Here is a 20,108-nt window from a genome sequence, read left to right as displayed (position 1 = left end):
GTGAAGAATGGCATATTAGAATGATTGAATATAATTAACTCTATCAGTGAGCTAGAATACAGTAGGTTATATGAAAACCATAAATATTTCAAACATGAACAATATCTCCTTTATTTTTTTTGACCTGAAATTAGAGCCTACGGTTGGTAACTCCCTTTGGAATAGGAAGTAATTACTTAAGATGCAGACAATTTAAAATAGATTAAAATCAACTCGTTGCACAAAAACAGATCAGAGATCCGAGTAGCTCTCACCTCAGAAAGCCAGCATGTGGCGCTGTCTCCTGCGAAAAATTATCCCTGCAGTCCGCAAAGCTCCTCTTCAATCAAGCTCGCTTTTACATTGTCAGACTGTTCTGAAGCACAGGCAGGAAAACAATCCCTGCAATTTTAACGTAAGAATTTATCGGTACTAATTCTACTACTTCTAATATGGAAAGATTATTTAATGTCATTTATTGACATACAAGAAAGTGAGCAATGGTTTTGAATGTGTCTGTATCCCTATTTAAAGATTGGGTGGATTGTATATTTCCAGATGTTTGTACTGTCTAGCCAATTTACAAACCTCTTTAAAACAAGTGTACTTACAAACTTGTGTATCTTGTCTTTCAGTCCATGGGATATTTAGGCCATAGTGGGCTTTAATTACCTACTAAATTCTTGAGCTACCAAGCCTGTTTCTTAATCTCCATGTAAAAGAACAGGACCTGTGTGAATACAGTTTTACTGGAACTGAACAGCCAGTCTTTTGTGTGCTAACCGAGTCAGCTCTCACTAAAAAGGAATTCAGAGACTATGCTGATGATCTCTGCAACCATGACCTTTCAAACAAAAGCAACTAAGTAAACTGTGTATTCACAAACATTTTAATTGTTAAGGGCTCTATGCCCTTTGCTTTATAAAACAAAAGAAACAGGATTTGTACCCTTTTACTTAGAGTTTATAATATACAACATGAAGTGCATTAGTACTAACATAGAAGGTATATATATATATATATATATAAATAACCATCTGTCCTCTCTAGATTTTCATTTGATTTACAGCTAGTGACATATTTTTTCAGGCAGTTATCTGCTAAAATATGGCAAAAATTGAAAGCATTTGGTGTACCTGTAAACATTACGAGTCAGTGAAGCAATTTTCTTTTCCTGACTCAAGGCAAAGAGTTGGAAAATTTTTAGTCAAGGCTTAAGAAAATCTAGCTGAAAGCTAATCAGCTAGAAACTAGTAAGCCCTGAACTTAATATTGAGCCCTGAGTGGGCTCAGAACTGTTTGTCACAATATTGCCTTATCTAAGCATTTATTTCTGTTGTTCTATTCTGTTGTTTTTAAATACAGAGATGCTGTATAAGGTGAAATAGTTGGCTCTGTAGTGGTGACAAATCATTCAGAATAAGGAACAATATTTCTGAGTCACTTATGACCTCTGTTCACTGCCAGAGGCCAAGTAGTCACTCCAGCTCCAAGATGAGAATGACTTCTGGAGGTGTAGCTGAGAGTCTTGTCTAACCAGGACACTTCCAGAATGGCTGTTGGAGTTTGCTGCTTACAAAGTGCAGCAGGGCAACTTCTGTGACAGGATGCGGCAAGTGATCTCATCTTCTGGCAACTATGCTACTTCAAACATCTAAGAGCACAAACTGTCATCTCACTTTGTTAACACCTGCAGGAATGAACCTAGCCTACTGGCTGCTTTCAAGTGAAGATTTAAGGTCGGTTGACAAGACACTGCATAATGCAAAGTAATATTTAAACTAAAATTTGTCTTGATGCCTATTATATTTGTACATTGCTAGTACTTATGAAAACAAGTATCTTTTTAATCTGTGCCTTTTGGAGCAAGATTGCAAAATTATTACTAGAATCTAAAGCTGGAATTTAACTACTGATGTATTAGTTTGCATTTAACACATCTTTTTGTGCTTTGATTTTTTATATATCTATATATACACATGTGTGTGTTAGGGAACGCGTATGCATATAGGCAGGTAAGAATAATGACACGAGGGGATATGCTTTATTTCACATTTGTGTACATAAGAACATCTATAAAGGGAGGAATTATAGCCATATAAAATGAGTACAAGCCAGAGTGGCAGAAGAACTTGCTTTTAGGGAGATTTTAAATGACTTTCCTGATGAGTGCTTAAGATAAAACTTGTTTCAGTAAAGAAGATGCCTGCAGTCTGTTTAATATAGTGTTTGATAGCCACATTTCACGACTACTTATTGTAGTAATTAATCTAGTATGAACTCCTGAAATAGCCTAAAGACGACTTATTTCAGCTCTCACAACCTTGGAATGTTCAAGTTCAGGAGGCTTGATCCACAAGCACCAGTGAGAAAAGAGCCACTTACCCTTTCTAGTGGCACATACTTGCAACGGGAGGAGTCCATATAGCGCATGCACAGGGAGGAATGCGATATGTAACCTCTGTGCTACATATGTGTTGCTGCATGCAACTGAACGGAAGGCACAGAGAGAAAGGCTCTTCAGGCTTATGTACATACTGCATGGTAGCCATTTTAACGCTCAAGGTACTGTTTTAATTTTGCAGCTATTACCCAGAGGTATTTGGAGTAATGAATTGTAGATTTTAATTTTTAAGTAACTGTTCAGAGGAGCCAGTATGGGTTTCACCCTGGGACAAAGGCTCACCGCAGCGCTTCACTGTGAGAAACACCGAGTTTCAAAGAAGTGACTTCTCTGCATTTTCGCCTCCTGGTCTCTTTAACGAACGGGAAGAAATAAAAGAAGTTAACACAGGGGCCTTGAGGACTTGCCCCTCAGCAGGGCTGCCGATACAAAAGCACGGGGGAGCTGCGTCAGTCCCCACGGGCCCGCAGCGTCGTGTGACTGGGCCGAGCCAGGCCGCCGTGCCGGGGCGGGCAGCGGGCCGTGCTCGACACCGCCGGGCACTAGCCCCGCCCTAATGGCTAAGCGGGTCGGGCGTGGGCCGCGCATCCCCGGTGCCCAGTTCTACGGCAGCAGACCCACTGTCTGCTCGCCTGTGCTTGAGGACAGGCCGAGCGGCTCTGCGGGCCGGTGCCGACCCCGGTGCCCGCCCCAATGCCCCACAGCTGGCGGCGGGAGGCAAAGGCCCTGACGGCGAAGGGCGGCCACACTACGCCGACCTACCCCGGCTACACTGCCCGCCCGCCCCGCCGCTGGATCTCGGCGCAGCCAATGGCGCGGCCGCTGTCAGCCTCGGCCCGCCCGCTGCCGGGCGGGGGAGGGCTGTGGGCCGGGAAGGGCGGGAGGAGGGTGGGGGTGAGGGGAGTTGAATGATTGAACTTTCTTGTGTAGTTTCTGCGGCGCGGAGGTGTCTCCCCAGACAGCCCGGCACTAGCCCGGCCAGCGGGAGCGTAGGCCGGCGCCTGCTGTCCCCTGCAGCGCCCGGTTGCCCCTCTGCCCTCCTCTCCGGCAGAACGATGGTGCGGAGGGTGCCCAGCGCGTCGCTCACCCTGCTCCTCTGGGTAACAGCCGCCTGCGGCAGCTCCGTCGGGCTGGGGGCTGGCGTCGCCACTGCTGCTGCTCGCAAGCAGGACGAAGCTTTCTCCACTGCCAGATGCACCTCCAGGTGCCTGAGCCTCCAGATAACCCGCATCTCCGCCTTCTTCAAGCATTTCCAGGTAGGGACATGGCGCCGCGCAGGGGCGCCCCGCTGCCGTCGCCTGGCCCGGTCAGCGGGTGGCCGTCCCTCGGTACCCGCGGAGCGGGCGCGGGGTGGCGCGGAGAGGTCGGACGGGGCCGAAACTCTTCTTAGCAAACTTGTCGAGTTTCCCCAGTGGGTGGCGAGCCTTGCCGCGAGCACCTAGACAGGTGGGCAGGGCCTCGCAGCAGAGCCTACGCCCGCTGGTGCGTGTGGGTGCCGGCCGGGCTCCACGCGTGGCGGGTCGCCGGGAGGAAGCGACGGACTTTGGGGCTGCCAGCAATGAGGCTGCCGCGCCTCACCACACGCTTGTCAGCTGCCCGCTGGCCGGCTGTGCGGCGGGGCTGAGTCCGCTCTGGCTCCTGGCAGGTTCTCGGTGCGCCCTGCCGCTGACTGGCGCGGTGGGACGTGCCCCAGCTGCTGCCTCCGGTGATGTCTGAGGCTGTGGGGCGGACGGAGCGTCCACGGTCCCGGGTCAGGAGTGCACTTGTGCTTCCGAGCGACGGATGGTGCTGAGGCGATGCTCCGCATGCCTGCGGGTCGGGCAAGTCTTTGCGCCCTGCCGCCCGCAGGTGGTTCGCTTCTCTACCCTGGTGGGAAAGCTTGAGCTTATTTTTTTACGAGCCGTGGTCCGGAACGTGTAATACTTGGCTCTGATCTCTTGGAAGGTGAGGATAGGGGTAACTCTATTCTGGGACAGAAGAGCACACCTCTGGCTAAAAGTAGTGTTGGGAGTGGGCTTGAAGTGGCAGGGCACCTGCGGGGTGTAAAATGAAATGAGGGGGAGTGAGCCCCGAAAAGGACTGTGCTGGAAGCAGTGCGGGAGATGGTGTAACAGCAGCGGGCATCTGCCAGTCCTTCTCACCTGTCCTACGTTGTGCAGGATGTAGTACGAAACCGCGTCGACTCCATCCGAATGAGTGAAGTGCCCCCCGAATTGCCTCTCCCTAACCCCGGAGCCCCTTTTAGAATGGACTAACGAACCCGGTGGGACGGGAGCCACCTCCGCCTTTCGGGATGGCATCTTATTGCAGCGCGCCGAGCGGGAAGCGCGCCACTCTCTTGCGGCTCTGCGTTCCTGTCCGTTAGAAACCGGAACCAGTCGGGCAGATGTTTTGGGTAAAAGAAGCTTTGGAGCCTGAAGTGTTGGCACAGAAGGGCATGTGGGAGATATACTGAAGGAGAACTCTATTTAAAAAGAAGTTTTCGATGTAAAAGGAAATTAGTAACGCCAACGTGTTAGCTTCAACGGCAGCAGGAGGTGTTCGGTACCTGTAACTGGATTTGAACTAAAGAGACCAAGGATGCGCCCCGGGGCGAGCGGGGACGGGGCCGCCCTGCCGATGGCCAGCCGCCGGCGCCGCGAGCTGCCCTCGTGGGCTGCCCCGCGCGAGGCGTCCTGGCTTTCTCTGCGCCGGGGTCGAGGTCTGTTCCGCTCTCGGCGGAGGGTGCCCGTAAAAATAATTCATTATCTGGGAGAAGGATTAGGTATTTATTTATTGAATTGCGTTGTCAAGCGGTTGTAACTTACTCGCTTTACGTTTCAGTGGCTAGAGGCGGTTTAAATCAAGACAACTCCCGGTGAAATGCCTTTTATATATATATATATATATATATATCTATATATATGTGTGTGTGTGGGTTTTTTGGCAAGATTTCTTTTCCGACGTAAAACTGCTGACAGAATGCACATTGCCAAACAATAGTGATTACATTTTAATTAGCCAGGGTGAAATAAGCTGCATATTACTCAGGACTTCATAACTGGCTTTTTTTTTTTTTTTTTTTTTAATAATCTCTTGAAAATCTTGGAGTTTTAACCCAAACTGTGCTAAAGCACAGGGTAATTTATCTAAATTACCACGGATTAAACCCCTGCTAGACCTGAAACGATTGTAATGTTTGGAAGATAAGTGCTCTCATTTATAGAAGTTAAGCTTTTAATTGTCTTTTAATGAGAGAAAGGAAGAGAGTTTTAGAGTATGGCAGGCATCCGATGTTCTCACAGGAGACCCATGATGCAGAGTGGACTGTAGGACATGCTAGTCTGGGCAACGGTATTCCACGAGGACTAAAGGATATGATGTTGCTTTCATTCCCCTCTCCTCCTAACCCCTCCATTCCCCCTTTTCATTTCAACTGGTAGCAATTTCTGGAGTTGTTTTCATTTCAGGGAGGAACACTTATCTTGTAATCTGATTCAACCTTTAAAGCAAATATTAGCAGGTCCCAACTGGAACGGGAAAGAACTCTAGTGTCTCCCAGCTAGGACAAGAATTGAAAGAAGACTGACCCACTTGCCTTCCAGCCCTGAATTAGGTACAGCCTCAGAGGTGGGGGCCAGGGAGACAGCATCTCTCCAGTGCTTCAGAAGCCACGTGACTAACAACCTTTTAGAGGGAATTAGGCAATAAGACCAGTAAATGGGGTTAATTCAGTGCCTGCTGTCTCCCTGCTAACCAATATTTTTCAGATCCCAGAAATGCTGGCAAAAAGTGTTTTTACTCCCCCCTGCCCGGCACTGAATTTCCATCCAGTTTTCCTTACCACCCCTATTTGTAAAATGGTCAAAAGAGTTATTCTAAACCTGTTTTAAAGGAGAAGGAGCATTATCAGTAGGAAATTATTTTAACTGATGCACAGGTTAAATCATTTACCTTCCTCTCCACCTTCCCCCAAATACTACTGATGTGGGCTAGAAGAGCAATTAATCACTTCAATCTTTGATATTCAGAATGCCTCTTGAAGAGGCACAGAGGCTTTTTGCTATAAAATTCCTATGTCCAGGGGAGTTTTCCAGTTTGGAGAGTGTTGAAGAATTCCAAGTAGAGATTATACCAGAGGAATGTGGGGTCAATATGAGAGTTGTTGCACCACATGGATCTTAGAACCCAATGAAATATGTGGATTTTATGTATCTATGGCCTCTCTACAGGCCAAGAAATCTCACTCAGAACATTTTCTTTTCAGGAAAAAAGCAAACAGAAAATGTAAACAGAATTGGGACATAGTGTTTTCTTCTTTTATGTAACAGCATATTAACTGCATACTCATCCACAGTAGGGAATGATATTTCATCTGTGAATGAAGGGATGCCAGCATATCTCTTCTGTCTTCCTGGAGCATGTGCAGTGTGGAGCTTCAGCATCTTTTGGACTTTTGCAGGTGGGAAAAAGCACTTTTATCCTAACTGTGTAATTTGGGCTGCTGGACAGCACTGAATTGAGCATTTATTGAGCTGTGACCAGAAAGAGTAGGGCATCTCTCTAGCCTAATGTTTAGAGTTCTCTTAGCTATTTTGGTTATTGAGACCAAGATTTTGCAATGACAGCTGCATAACATGTTTGAGGGAGTATTTGGAGCATTCACTGGAACCTGTCCATGCTCCTGTGTCACTACACTGGCAAGTAGAGCAGAGTTACTACTGCTGTGCTTTATTTCTGGCAGCCTGAGTAGAGGACAGTGGCAAGAGTGTTCCTCTGCAACCAAGAGCAAACAGTCAAGTGGCCTGCCTACAGTGGAGAAGAGGCCTTTTTGAACCTGAAAGTCCTGTATATTATCATGAGTGCTGTTGGGCTGTTGTCTAAAAGAGCATGCCTGTGTGTTAGCTAGCTGTCCTTGTAAGGGTGATACCTACTCTAGTCTGGAATGAAAGGAAGAGGTAAGGTGCTGGGCTCCACAAGAGTATGAATCCTGTACAGAAGAAGGCATGATGTTTTAGAACAAGGTTCTGAAGAAAGATGTCTTTGCATACGTTCTTTCCCTCAGCATTTTCTTATTTAAGACACTTCACTATTATGTTTTAGTTGATGCACAGAAGAATGTTATGCATTGTCTTTTGATGTATCCAAAGTTTATTTGTGGATTGCATTTCATAGTAACCTGGTACAGTGGGTAAAACTCATGAAGTCACAATCACTGAACAAGTTTTTGTATTCATGAAGAGAATAGCTATAAACAGGCACTTCGTATAGCTGCCTGACAGAGAGGCTTAAATATGCACATTAGTTTAGCTAGATCTTTTCTGTGTAACTTGCCTGTTTTGGTGGAATGAGACTAAATTCCATACATTACTGTCTATCATTCTGTTTTCAAGCTGAGTGCAAACACAGCTTGACTTCTAACCCCTACTGTCAGCTACCTGACTTGTGTTCAGAAAACAGCATGATTAAACATTGTCTTTGTGAAAAAGAGCTTGAACATCAGTGAAAACACCTAAAAATAGGTGCAGCATAAAAATGTCACAGAAAGCAGGTAGTGTTTACATGGACCTGTGAACTCATGGATGTAAGTTACCATGAGTTACAGGCCTCTCAAGTATCTTCCTGCTTACCAAACGGGGCTTCTACCTTCTTACCAATCTTGACAAGTTTGGTGAGGTAGAAGAGGTATCAATCCTGTTTACTGGGTCAGAAAGTGAGAGGTTGGTAGAATGTGTAACAGAATGTAAAAATGAAAGTAGCAGGCATTTGTGAGTAGTTGCCAAACTGACTGGCTGTTTGTGGTATGGAGTCAGAAGAACAGAGAAAGGTTGCCAAGAGGCACTGTCCAGTCTCAGCTAATCTGTCAGTCTTTGAGCATGTGTCTCTGGCCTATTTCCAGTGTTCAGCTGCCCTCACAGCAGAAAAAAAAAACATCTTTTCTTACAATCAGACAATTTCCTGGGCTTCAGTTTTTGCCTATTGTCTCTTGTCCTATTACTGCCCCTGTACACTGCACTGGTTAGGCCACACCTCAAGTACTGTGTCCAGTTCTGGGCCCCTCAGTTTAGGAAGGATGTTGACTTGCTGGAGCGTGTCCAGAGAAGGACAACAAAGTTGGTGAGGGGCTTGGAACAGAAGCCCTATGAGGAGAGGCTGAGGGAGCTGGGGCTGCTTAGCCTGGAGAAGAGGAGACTCAGGGGTGACCTTATTGCTCTCTACAACTACCTGAAGGGAGGTTGTGGACAGGCAGAGGTTGGTCTCTTCTCCCAGGCAGCCAGTACCAGAACAAGAGCGGACAGTCTCAGGCTGCGTCAGGGGAGGTTTAGGCTGGAGGTCAGGAGGAAGTTTTACACAGAGAGAGTGATTGCACTTTGGAATGGGCTGCCTGGGGAGGTGGTGGAATCGCCCTCACTGGAGGTGTTCAGGAGGAGACTTGACAGGGTGCTTGGTTGCATGGGTTAGTTGATTAGGTGGTGTTGGATGATAGGTTGGACGCGATGATCTTGAAGGTCTCTTCCAACCTGGTTTATTCTATTCTATTCTACACTGGACACTACTGGACACAACTGTGTTATTTAATCTCTCCCATCAGATTAAAAAACATTGATGAGAACCCCTTGATCTTTTTCTCTTTCAGTCCTTTTTCTGTTTCAGGCCCAGTTCTTTTGGCCTTTTCTGATGTGAGAGATGGTACAATCCTTTTGCTGGACTTGCTCCAATAAGTCCATGTCTCTCTGTGTAATGTAGGGGCTAATGCTAGATGTTGCACTACACATGTGGAGGAGTGACTGGAACAGAGAATAGGAGTAGTTGCATTTCAAGGGTATAACACTGATACTTCTAAATTAATTTTCACTATTTCCATTTTCTTACATATATAAAAAATTGTGATTATCTGTGCATTAAAAAAAATCAGACCCCCCCCCCCCAATATTTGTAGATATTGGTACATCTCACTGTAGTTTTAAGTTGTTGGGTTTTTTTGATGTTTTCAGTGACAGATTGAATCTTACTAAGTCCATGTATTTATTTTTAAGAAGGAAGTCTAGGTACACCGGCATGTATACATGTGCTGTAACACAGAATTGTCATTGCTGCTTGAATAGGCTTATGCTCATTTAGATTGGTACTGTTGTGATGGTTTGAATCAGAACACAATGAGTCAAACCAAACCAGTGGGTTAACCTGGCTACTTTCCCATCACAGAAGTAAGGGAAAAGTAACACACAAAAACTGGGGATTGAGACCAAAAAAGCTGAAGGTAAGAATAGAGTTTACTGAGCAAAAGTCAGATAACCATAGTACAAAATGCGTAACTACCTTAGCTTGTTGGCAGAAAAAGCAAGTTGCAAAGTGGCAGCAGGCAGAAGCAAGTGAGCTAAAAGCCCAAACCAGAAAGTTACTCCCCATCCCTCCTTGTCCTGTCATCCCCCCAGCAGAAAAAGACCACACCCAAAGAACCCAGAAGCAGTAACCATAAGGGGAAGCCTCCCATGTTGCAACCTGTAGTTCAAGCCCCATAATACTTTGCTCCAGTTAGCACTTTTGCTTTTTGATGCTGGCATGATTTTGGCATGGTATGAATAAAAGCAGCAGGTTCAATTAATTCCATTACAACTGTTTGAAAGTATACCAGCCTCAGTGTGGACCAGTTTGGACACATAAGGGTTCTCTATTCGTACCTTAAATAACATCGAGTAGTGGGTGATTTAGTTCAAACCTCTGATACAGTGTAGGTATCCCTCAAGAGATAAGTAAGTTTTGTGGTGTATGAAGAGAAATTATTGACAAATATGCCCTCTTAATTGTTGCTTAGTATAAATCTAATAGTAATGTCTAAGAATTAATACCTGGGAATTAGCACAAAGCTAACTCAAAATGGTTTTAGAAAGGATGGAAAAATACTTTTTAGGCTAATAGATCTAGATGTTGCATAATGTTTAACAGCTGTAAGAAGGAGTCATAAAGGCACTAAAAGTTTATTATGTTGAGGGACTGATAACTGTATGGTGATATGAGATTGCTTCTGCTGCTATAGGTGGATTGTTGCCTGTCAATACAAATGAAGTTACTGAGGAAGACCAGGCAATTCTTTTAAAGAAATAATGAAAGGTCCCCAGATTTTGTATCTGCAAGCAAATAGTGCATAAGCAATTGCCTCTAGATACCCAATACCAGATTTTTTCTTTACCCACAAATTGGGCAGTTAGTTGTCTAAATGCCAGCAAATCTAACTTCAATTTTTATGTTACTCCAAAGTGATTGCACCTGTGATAATCAGCAGTTTATCATGAAATCTCTGGAAAAAATATGTAGTACTTTGGTAATGAGATATGGTGGATATGTAGTGTGCTGTTCCCAAGAAGTTTCTGTTCCTGTAGATAGGTTGCCCAGGCACCAAGTTTGTTTAGTTCTTTTGGAACATGTTCAGAATCTTTTCTACATGTTACTACTTAAGTTGCAATTTCAATACTCATCTTCTCTCAAAAAAATAGTCCTTGTGTTAAATAATTCTGAATTTCCTATGTCTTATAAAGCACAGTGCTGTTAATTTCTTTCCACAGACAAATGAAAGCATTTACCATTACTTTATTGTTCATATGGCATGGCATGTAATCCAAATAATTATACTGGCATTTGGTGTGGTCTTATTATTGAGGTCTGCTGTTGTAAACAAGAGTTGCACTGATCTTCTAATCATCTTATGTAAATCTTGAAGTATTCATTCTGAATAATGACGGTTTCATTCAATGAAAAGATTCCACCATATTGTGGGATTAAGATACAGTTAGTCTTTGAAGTTCTATCCTGATCTGGCATGAATCTTCCAAATGTCAGTGAGAATTATGTTCACTTTCTTATAACCAAACACAAATCTCTTTGGGATCAGTGAAGTCTTGCACAGTTGATGTCAGTGTGGTTGTTACAGAGCCTGATCACTGTTTTCTAGTGGCTTTGATAGTTCAGATTTCGGATTTCAAACACACAACCATTGCTTCCCAAATTGATAGAATAGAATAGAAGAAGGTCTCTCCCAACCTGGTTTAAAGATCATCGTGTCCAACCTATCACCCAACACCACCTAATCAACTAACCCATGCAACCAAACACCCTGTCAAGTCTCCTCCTGAACACCTCCAGTGATGGCAATTCCACCACCTCCCCGGGCAGTCCATTCCAATGGGCAATCACTCTCTCTTTGTGAAACTTCCTCCTGACTTCCAGCCTGAACTTCCCCTGGCACAGCCTGAGACTGTGGCCTCTTGTTCTGGTGCTGGCTGCCTGGGAGAAGAGACCAACCTCTGCCTGTTTACAACCCCCCTTCAGGTAGTTGCAGAGGGCAATAAGGTCACCCCTGAGTCTCCTCTTCTCCAGGCTAAGCAACCCCAGCTCCCTCAGTCTCTCCTCATAGGGCTTGTGTTCCAAGCCCCTCACCAACTTTGTTGCCCTTCTCTGGACTTGTTCCAGCAAGTCAACATCCTTCCTAAACTGAGGGGCCCAGAACTGGACACAGTACTCAAGGTGTGGCCTAACCAGTGCAGTGTACAGGGGCAGAATGACTTCCCTGCTCCTGCTGGCCACACTGTTCTTAATGCAGGCCAGGATGCCATTGGCCCTCCTGGCCAGCTGGGCACACTGCAGGCTCATGTTCATCCTACCATCAACCAGCACCCCCAGGTCCCTCTCTGCCTGGCTGCTCTCCAGCCACTCTGACTCCAGCCTGTAGCTCTGCATGGGGTTGTTGTGGCCAATGTGCAGAACCCGGCACTTGGATGTGTTAAATCTCATGCCGTTGGACTCTGCCCATCTGTCCAGCCTGTCGAGGTCTCTCTGCAAAGCCTCTCTACCCTCCAGCAGATCGACTCCTGTCCCCAGCTTGGTGTCATCAGCAAATTTACTGATGATGGACTCAATGCCCTCATCCAGATCATCAATAAAGATGTTACAGAGGATGGGCCCCAGCACTGATCCCTGGGGGACCCCACTACTGACTGGCCACCGGCTGGATGTAACACCATTCACCATGTGCCTCAAGTGTGAGTTTTAAATACAAATCAGATGAACTTTATGAAAAAGTAGGCAAATGGTGAGCAACTGTATTGAACAATAAGAGTTGCCTGGATCCTTTTCTTGTGTTTTACTTGTGGAAGCTCATATCTTAGGGAAAATAAAGCTATCTTTTTCTTGTTCATAAAAGTAAAATTGCTTTTCATGTGGTAAATGTGCCTGATGCCAAATGTAATAAAACTAATAGGAATGTTACTAATGTGTTTTGAGGCAGACAAAGCTTTATGTATAGAAAATGTTGGCAAAGCATCATTTTAAGGTCAGAGGGCTGTGTTTGGGAAGGGGAGGAGATAGGAGATATTGCTTTAGAAAAACGTTAGAAAACTTCGGAAAGAAACATGCTGGGAATACTAAAATGTAATTTTTTCCCCCCCCATTTGAATGTATATCCACTTACTACAGAGTGTGCAAGATTGTAAGTGAGGAAGTGTTCATATTAAAACATTATTTATTGTCTGCATATGGGTTGTGTCTGTGATTAACTAGTGCTTGGAATGTATTTAAGTGTATTTGGTTTCGTAAGTGTCCTGTAAGGAAAAAGACAATTCCAGTGCATTTGAGACAACTCAAAAACCAGACTGATTTGCCAGATGCTGAACATTTGTCATTTTGCAAAGGGTAAACTTTAGAGTGTGAGTGCTGAATTTCTGTGTGTTTGCAAATGGAGATTATTATTCACAAGCTGGTCTACATTTCCACTGGCGATTCCATGTGAATTTTAGCTTTCTGCGATCATCTGGATTTGATTACATAACCAGCTTCTGTAAACAGCGAGAGCTGCTATCTTCTGTATTTTTAACAATCAGAAATGTGGCTAATTACCAAGTATCATGAATATGTTTCGTTTTGATATTAAGAATTTAGTTCCTAGTGACTGTAAACATTGCACCAAAAAAAGCACTTGCCTAGGAGTTTACATCAAGAATCTTAATTTTTGACCTTTCCCACAGCTGAGGCTTACAAGGCCTTATATTTCAAAATCCTTTGAAGTTCATGAAAAGCCTTCTGTTGATTTCCACTGGATCAGGTCCATGTATGAAGAAGGTTGTCAGCAAAGAAGGGTGCTGTGAGCATGGTATCCCAATTCTAGTTGTGTCTCCTTTTTAGTATTTTAATAACCATGAGATCACAGGACATGAAGTTGGAGACCTGGAGGTGTTGAAAGGTAAGTGGACCCTTTAAACTTGAAAGCAGTCTGTTCATCTCTGATTAAAAAGAATCACAGATTAATTTCTGTCTGCCATAAAGAATATCAGATATTTTCAGATTTGGAGAATAACCACAACCCAAAGTTTAAATCAGATTTTCATTGACTTATGTAAACCTTATTTTCACCAATGTCTATATAGGTTATCAATTAGCTATGACATCATCATGTGTAAAAATGTGATAAGGGAATATAATTTCATCTTTCACCAGAAAAACAAAAAGCCTGCAACTCCTGAGGCTTATATCTTTATGGGCACTGCATGTTCCAGAACAAGAGGACACAGTCTCAGGCTGTGCCAGGGGAGGTTTAGGTTGGATGTTAGGAAGAAGTTCTATACAGAGAGAGTGATTGCCCATTGGAATGGGCTGCACAAAGAGGTGGTGGAGTCGCCGTCATTGGAGGTGTTCAGGAGGAGACTTGATGGGGTGCTTGGTGCCATGGGTTAGCTGTTTAGGTGGGTTGGATTGGTTGATGGGTTGGACGCGATGATCTTGAAGGTCTCTTCCAACCTGGTCTATTCTGCTGTGGGCTTTTTTTTTTTTTTTTAGTTTTATTTTATTGGGCTGCACATTGAGTTACGGTCTTTTAAAATAGAAGTGGCTTGAATCAAGCTTGAAAAGGTAACTCTTCTGGTTAGCAGTTGGAGTTGCTGAGGTGAGGAAAGCATGGCTCCAGAACTTGCAGGAGAAGTGAAGAGAGAGGGAGACTTGGAAAGGAAAAAGGCACATATAGTGACCTCCATCAGGCACACAATGCTGGGAAGAGAAATTGTCTAGGAGTAGAGAGCACTCTTGATTTTACTGTGTGTAATGGGTTGGGGCAGACCCCCTCCCCACCACGCGCAGAAATAACCACTCAGGCAAACAGATTGCAAAAGTGATGGAAAGTTTAAATGGAACAGTGAGTGCGTGCAGAGAACTAGAAACACAGTGACAAAACAAAAGAACCCCAAAACAGACCCAGAGAGATCCCATCCCCACCTGAGGGTGCACCCAAAACCCCCAGGGCTCCTCCTTCCCCCCCCCCCCCCCCACTGCTAGACTAGTCTCAGCTGGCCAGATCTGAGACTGCCCATCCCCCCGTGGCCTTGGGCCTAACCAGGCCCATGGCCGGGAGATCTCTCCCCCAGTTACCGGGTGGTGGAGAGGAAGGAAAGAGGAAGTGCCAGACCCCGCTGTGAAACTTATAGTGGTGGAAGGGATTACGGTAGGAAATAACCTAATTCCCTGTGTCCACCCGCTGGGCTGTACTTCTGGACACAGGAAACACCCCTGTAGCAGAGGGCACCCAGACCAAACTATGACACTGTGACAAAATTAGTTGAAACTAAGCTTGGCATCAGAACAGACATAATGAGCATAGGAACAGTTGTAAATATTTTTTATTTCTGTTCTTTTTTATCTTCATGGAGTTCTGATTGATTTAATTATATATATATATGTATTTGTCGGTAGTTTAGTAAAACTGTAATTTGAAAATCCTTTTGTCATCATTGGAAAGACTAATTACAGGTAAAAAACCTCCAAGAAAATTCACCAAAATGTTCTAGCTAGTTTGTGGTCCTGCCATGAACACCAGTGCAAGCAAAGCAAATAAATATTACACTTGTTCCAGACCAGGGGCACTCAAGTGTGCTGCCTGTCCAGATAATGCTACTGACCCGTAGATCGCTGGTTTTCATATTTTTTTCCCCATTAATTTATTTTGGATAAGTAACTTAGGAGTTTGGAGGCAGTTTATGGGCTGAGTGTGTCCTGGTAATGGCAACTTGCTCCTCACTTCATCTTTCCTAGAGACTTTAATCATATTGATGGATTGTAAGAGAGGAGGGACAAAGCAACAGGATACTTTGGCTTTCTCTTCAATTCCTGCTCAAACATTATCAACTTACTCTCTGGAGAGTTTTCAAGCAGAAATATATTCTAGAGACGGCAGCCTCCTGTCTCACAGTCAATATTGTGATTTACTTACATGTATTCTGAATTAAATAGTAATTCCAGTTTCTCAGGAAAAGCTAAAGCTAAGAGGGCAGCAACAAAACCTCCACTCTGGACTTCCGGAGGGCAGACTTGAGGTTACTCAAGGAACTAACTCAGAAGGTACCTTGGGAAACAGCCCATAAAAACAAAGGGGTGCAGGAGGGCTGGACCTACATCAAGAAAGAATTCTTGAAGGTGCAGGAAGAGGCTGTGAAAATGTTCCAGAAGATGAGCTGCCGGGGTAGAAGGCCAGCCTGGTTGCGCAGTGAACTTCTGGGTGAATTAAGGGAAAAAAAGAGGGTGTATCATCTTTGGAAGAAAGGTGAGGTAACCCATGGAACGTTTCAGCATGTTGCTAGGTCGTGCAGGAAAAAAATTAGAGAGGCTAAAGCCCATTTAGAGCTTGGACTGGCCACTGTTGTAAAGGACAACGAAAAATCCACCTACAAATATATTAATAGCAAGAGGAGGGGCAAGGACAACCTCCACTCCTTAGTGGACATGGAGGGGAATGTAGTAACAAAAGATGAGGAAAAGGCAGAGGTACTCAACACCTTCTTTGCCTCAAATACTAATAGCAGGAGAGGTTGTCTTCCAGAAAACTGGCCTCCTGAGCTGGCAGATGGAGGCAGGGAGCAATATAGCTCCCCTGTGATCCAGGAGGAAGTAGTTAGAGACCTCCTTAGCCACTTGGATCCCCACAGGTCCATGGGACCACATGACATCCGTCCTAGGGTGCTGAGAGAGCTGGCAGATGAGCTGGCCAAGCCGCTTTCCATCATTTTTCAATAGTCCTGGCTCACAGGTGAGGTCCCAGAGGACTGGAAGCTGGCCATCGTGATGCCCATTCACAAGAAGCGCCAGTTGGATGAGCCAGGGAATTACAGACTTGTCAGCCTGACCTCAGTGCCAGGCAAGATTATGGAACAGGTCATCTTGAGTGCAATCACACAGCACTTACAGGATGGCCAAGGGATTAGGCCCAGCCAGCATGGGTTTAGGAAGGGCAGGTCCTGCTTCACCACCCTTATCTCCTCCTATGATCAAGTGACCCACTTGGTGGATGTGGGGAGGCCTGTGGATGTAGTCTACCTGGACTTCAGCAAGGTCTTTGATACCATCCCCCATAGCAATCTCCTGGCCAAGCTGTCAGTGGCTTGGACAGCAGCACTCTGCGATGGGTCAGGAACTGGCTGGAGGGCCATGCCCGGAGGGTGGTGGTGAATGGTGCCACATCCAGCTGGCAGCCACTCAGTAGTGGTGTACCCCAGGGATCAGTGCTGGGCCCCATGCTCTTTAATCTCTTTATTGATGATCTGGATGAGGGCACTGAGTCCATCATCAGTAAGTTTGCAGATGACACCAAGCTGGGGCCAGGTGTTGATCTGTTTGAGGGTAGGAGAGCTCTGCAGTGGGACCTTGACAGGCTGGACAGATGGGCAGAATCCAATGGCATGAGATTTAACACATATAAGTGCTGGGTTCAACACATTGGCCACAACAACCTGTGATGGGTTGGGGCAGACCCCCTCTCCACCACGCGCAGAAATAACGACTCAGACAAACGGATTGCAAAGGTGATGGAAAGTTTAAATAGAACAGTGAGTGCGTGCAGGAAAAAAAAACTAAAAATACAGTGACGAGAGAGAGAGACCCAAAAACAGACCCAGAGAAACCCATCCCTACCTGAGGGTACACCCGAGACCCCCAGGGCTCCTTCTTCCCCCTCCCATTGCTAGGCTAGTCTCAGCTGGCCAGATCTGAGACTGCCCATCCCCCCGTGGCCTTGGGCCTAGCCAGGCCCAAAGCCAGGAGATCTCTCCCCCATGTTACCAACTGACGGAGGAGGAAGAAAAGAGGAAGTGCCAGACCCCGCCACAAAACTTATAGTGGTGCAAGGGATCATGGTAGGAAATAACCTAATTTCCTGTGTCCACCCACTGGGCTGGACTTCTGGACACAGGAAACACCCCTGTAGCAGAGGGCAGCCAGCCCAAACTACGACACAACCCCATGCAGCACTACAGGCTGGGGTCAGAGTGGCTGGAGAGCAGCCAAACAGAAAGGGACCTGGGGGTACTGGTTGACAGCTGGTTGAACATGAGCCAGCAGTGTGCCCAGCTGGCCCAGAAGACCAATGGCATCCTGGCCTGTATCAGGAACAGTGTGGCCAGCAGGAGCATGGAGGTCATTCTGCCCCTGTACTCAGCACTGGTAAGGTCAGACCTTGAGTACTGTGTCCAGTTCTGGGCCCCTCAGCTTCAGAAAGATGTTGAGTTGCTGGAATGTGCCCAGAGAAGGGCAACAAAGTTGGGAAGGCGTTTGGAGCACAAGCCCTGTGAGGAGAGGCTGAGGGAGCTGGGGTTGCTGGGGAGCCTGGAGAAGAGGAGGCTCAGAGGAGTCCTTCTTGTTGTCTACAACTACCTGAAGGGAGGTTGTAGCCAGCTGGGGGTTGGTCTTTCTCCTGGGTGGCCAGCACCAGAACAAGAGGACACAGTCTCAAGCTGCACCAGGGGAGGTTTAGGCTGGATGTTAGGAAGAAATTCTTCATAGAAAGAGTGATTGGCCATTGGAATGGGCTGCCCAGGGTGGTGGTGGACTCACCGTCACTGGAGGTATTTAGGAAGACACTGGATGGGGCACTTGGTGCTGTGGTTTATTTGATTAGATAGTGTAGGATGATATATTGGACTTGATGATCTCAAAGGTCTTTTCCAACCTGGTCTATTCTGTTCTGGTCTATTCTGTTCTATTCTTTAAGTCTTCTTAGGCATGTTTTCTGCTCATTTTCAGAAGTGCTATATTTAATGTCTTGCACATGCAAAATTTGGTCATGTGATAAGAGTTGAACAAGTCTTTTATTCCCATGCAGTAGAGAAACTGAAGCAGCCTGCCCAGGCAGTATGCTGGGAACCATCCACTACAAGGATATTGTCTTTCAAGTCAGATGTTTGACAAATTGCTGTTACTGTAGTTTCTCAAGTGGTCACACTCAAACTGCAAATCTGAGGTTATGAAGACTCTGTTTTTCCTGCCTGTGAGGGTTGCAGTGCAGCTGCTGTGCATCCTGTAATAAGATAATATGAGCGAAATAAGAAGATTGCTTTAAAAGAAATGTGTTCTGTCCAGAGAGTCAGAGATTGAGGTCCATGATAATGACTGGGTGAAAATAATGTCCTCACTTAATCTAGTGCAAACCTTCCTTGTAAGAATTTATATGATTAGTTTTATTTTTTTTTCTTTCTTTTATTTTATTTTAATGGATTATTTTTGACAGGAGTTACCTTCACATTAACTTACATAAAGGAAAAAAAAAGAACTCAAGTAATCACAGTTCATATACATAAAAATGATTTCTCATCTTGTGACTTAGGCCATAGATCTGTATAGCACTTGTAGTTAACTGATAATACTTTTAAAGGGTTAATAATTTCTTTGTACTATTGGAACATTCTGGTCAGGCCTCAGGGCATTTTTGGACGTAGAGACTGTAAATGCATTTCTTAACCTCACTTCCTAGAAGGCTTTGGTTTTTGTTAGGTTTTAGTACATGGATAAACAGGTATGAGAGGCAACAAATAGTTGAATGATGAGGAAGGGGTGATAATGGTGACAATAATGTGTCATAATATAGTGATTGTCAATTTAAAATTGTGTATTTTTTTTCCTCCCTAGAATTTATGTTCCTACACAGAAGCTAACAGAATAGGGTATCTCTTTTGGTTTTACTATGCTGCCCCCTCCCTTTTTTTTTCCCTTTTCATTTAGGTGACAATTAAAGCTCCATTTGAAAACAGCAAAATCTCAGTAGTATGTAACTAGAGAGACAATAATGGATCACATCACAGTATCACAGTATACCTGAGGTTGGAAGAGACCTTGAGGATCATCGAGTCCAACCTATCACCACAGACCCCATGACTAGACCATGGCACCATGTGCCACGTCCAATCCCCTCTTGAATGCCTCCAGGGACGATGACTCAACCACCTCCCTGGGCAGCCCATTCCAATGATGAACAACTCACTTGGTGAAGAACTTCCTCCTCACCTCAAGTCTAAACCTCCCCTGGCACAGCTTGAGACTGTGTCCCCTTGTTCTGATGCTGGGTGCCTACGAGAAGAGACCAACCCCTTCCTGGCTACAACCACCCTTCAGGTAGTTGTAGAGGGCAATGAGGTCACCCCTGAGCCTCCTCTTCTCCAGGCTAAACAATCCCAGCTCCCTCAGCCTCTCCTCCTAGGGCTGTGCTCAAGGCCTCTCCCCAGCCTTGTTGCCCTTCTCTGGACACGTTCAAGTGTTTCGATGTTCTTCTTAAACTGAGGGGCCCAGAACTGGACACAGGACTCAAGGTGTGGCCTAACCAAAGCAGAGTACAGGGGCACAATGACTTCCCTGCTCCTGCTGGCCACACTATTCCTAATGCAGGCCAGGATGCCATTGGCCCTCTTGGCCACCTGGGCACACTGCTGGCTCATATTCAGGTGGC

The 20,108-nt window shown here is 45.4% G+C and overlaps 1 protein-coding gene across 1 annotated transcript in view; it reads left to right on the top strand.

Moving 5' to 3' along the window:
* Nucleotides 1-3,288: 3,288 nt before the first annotated feature.
* ANOS1 (anosmin 1) overlaps nt 3,289-20,108 on the top strand; it is a 188,819-nt gene continuing 171,999 nt past the window's right edge. The window contains exon 1 of the mRNA XM_068141783.1: nt 3,289-3,639. Coding sequence (XP_067997884.1) covers nt 3,292-3,639 — 348 coding nt within the window. The 5' untranslated portion in view covers nt 3,289-3,291. The remainder of the gene's footprint in view (nt 3,640-20,108) is intronic.

The sequence above is a fragment of the Melanerpes formicivorus genome, unplaced genomic scaffold (genome assembly GCF_026170545.1).
Source record: "Melanerpes formicivorus ecotype bairdi unplaced genomic scaffold, bMelFor1.0.p_v2 SCAF_1, whole genome shotgun sequence".
NCBI lineage: Eukaryota > Metazoa > Chordata > Aves > Piciformes > Picidae > Melanerpes > Melanerpes formicivorus.
The sequence above is the reverse complement of the archived record's forward strand: the minus strand, read 5'-3'. Positions and strand labels throughout refer to the sequence as shown.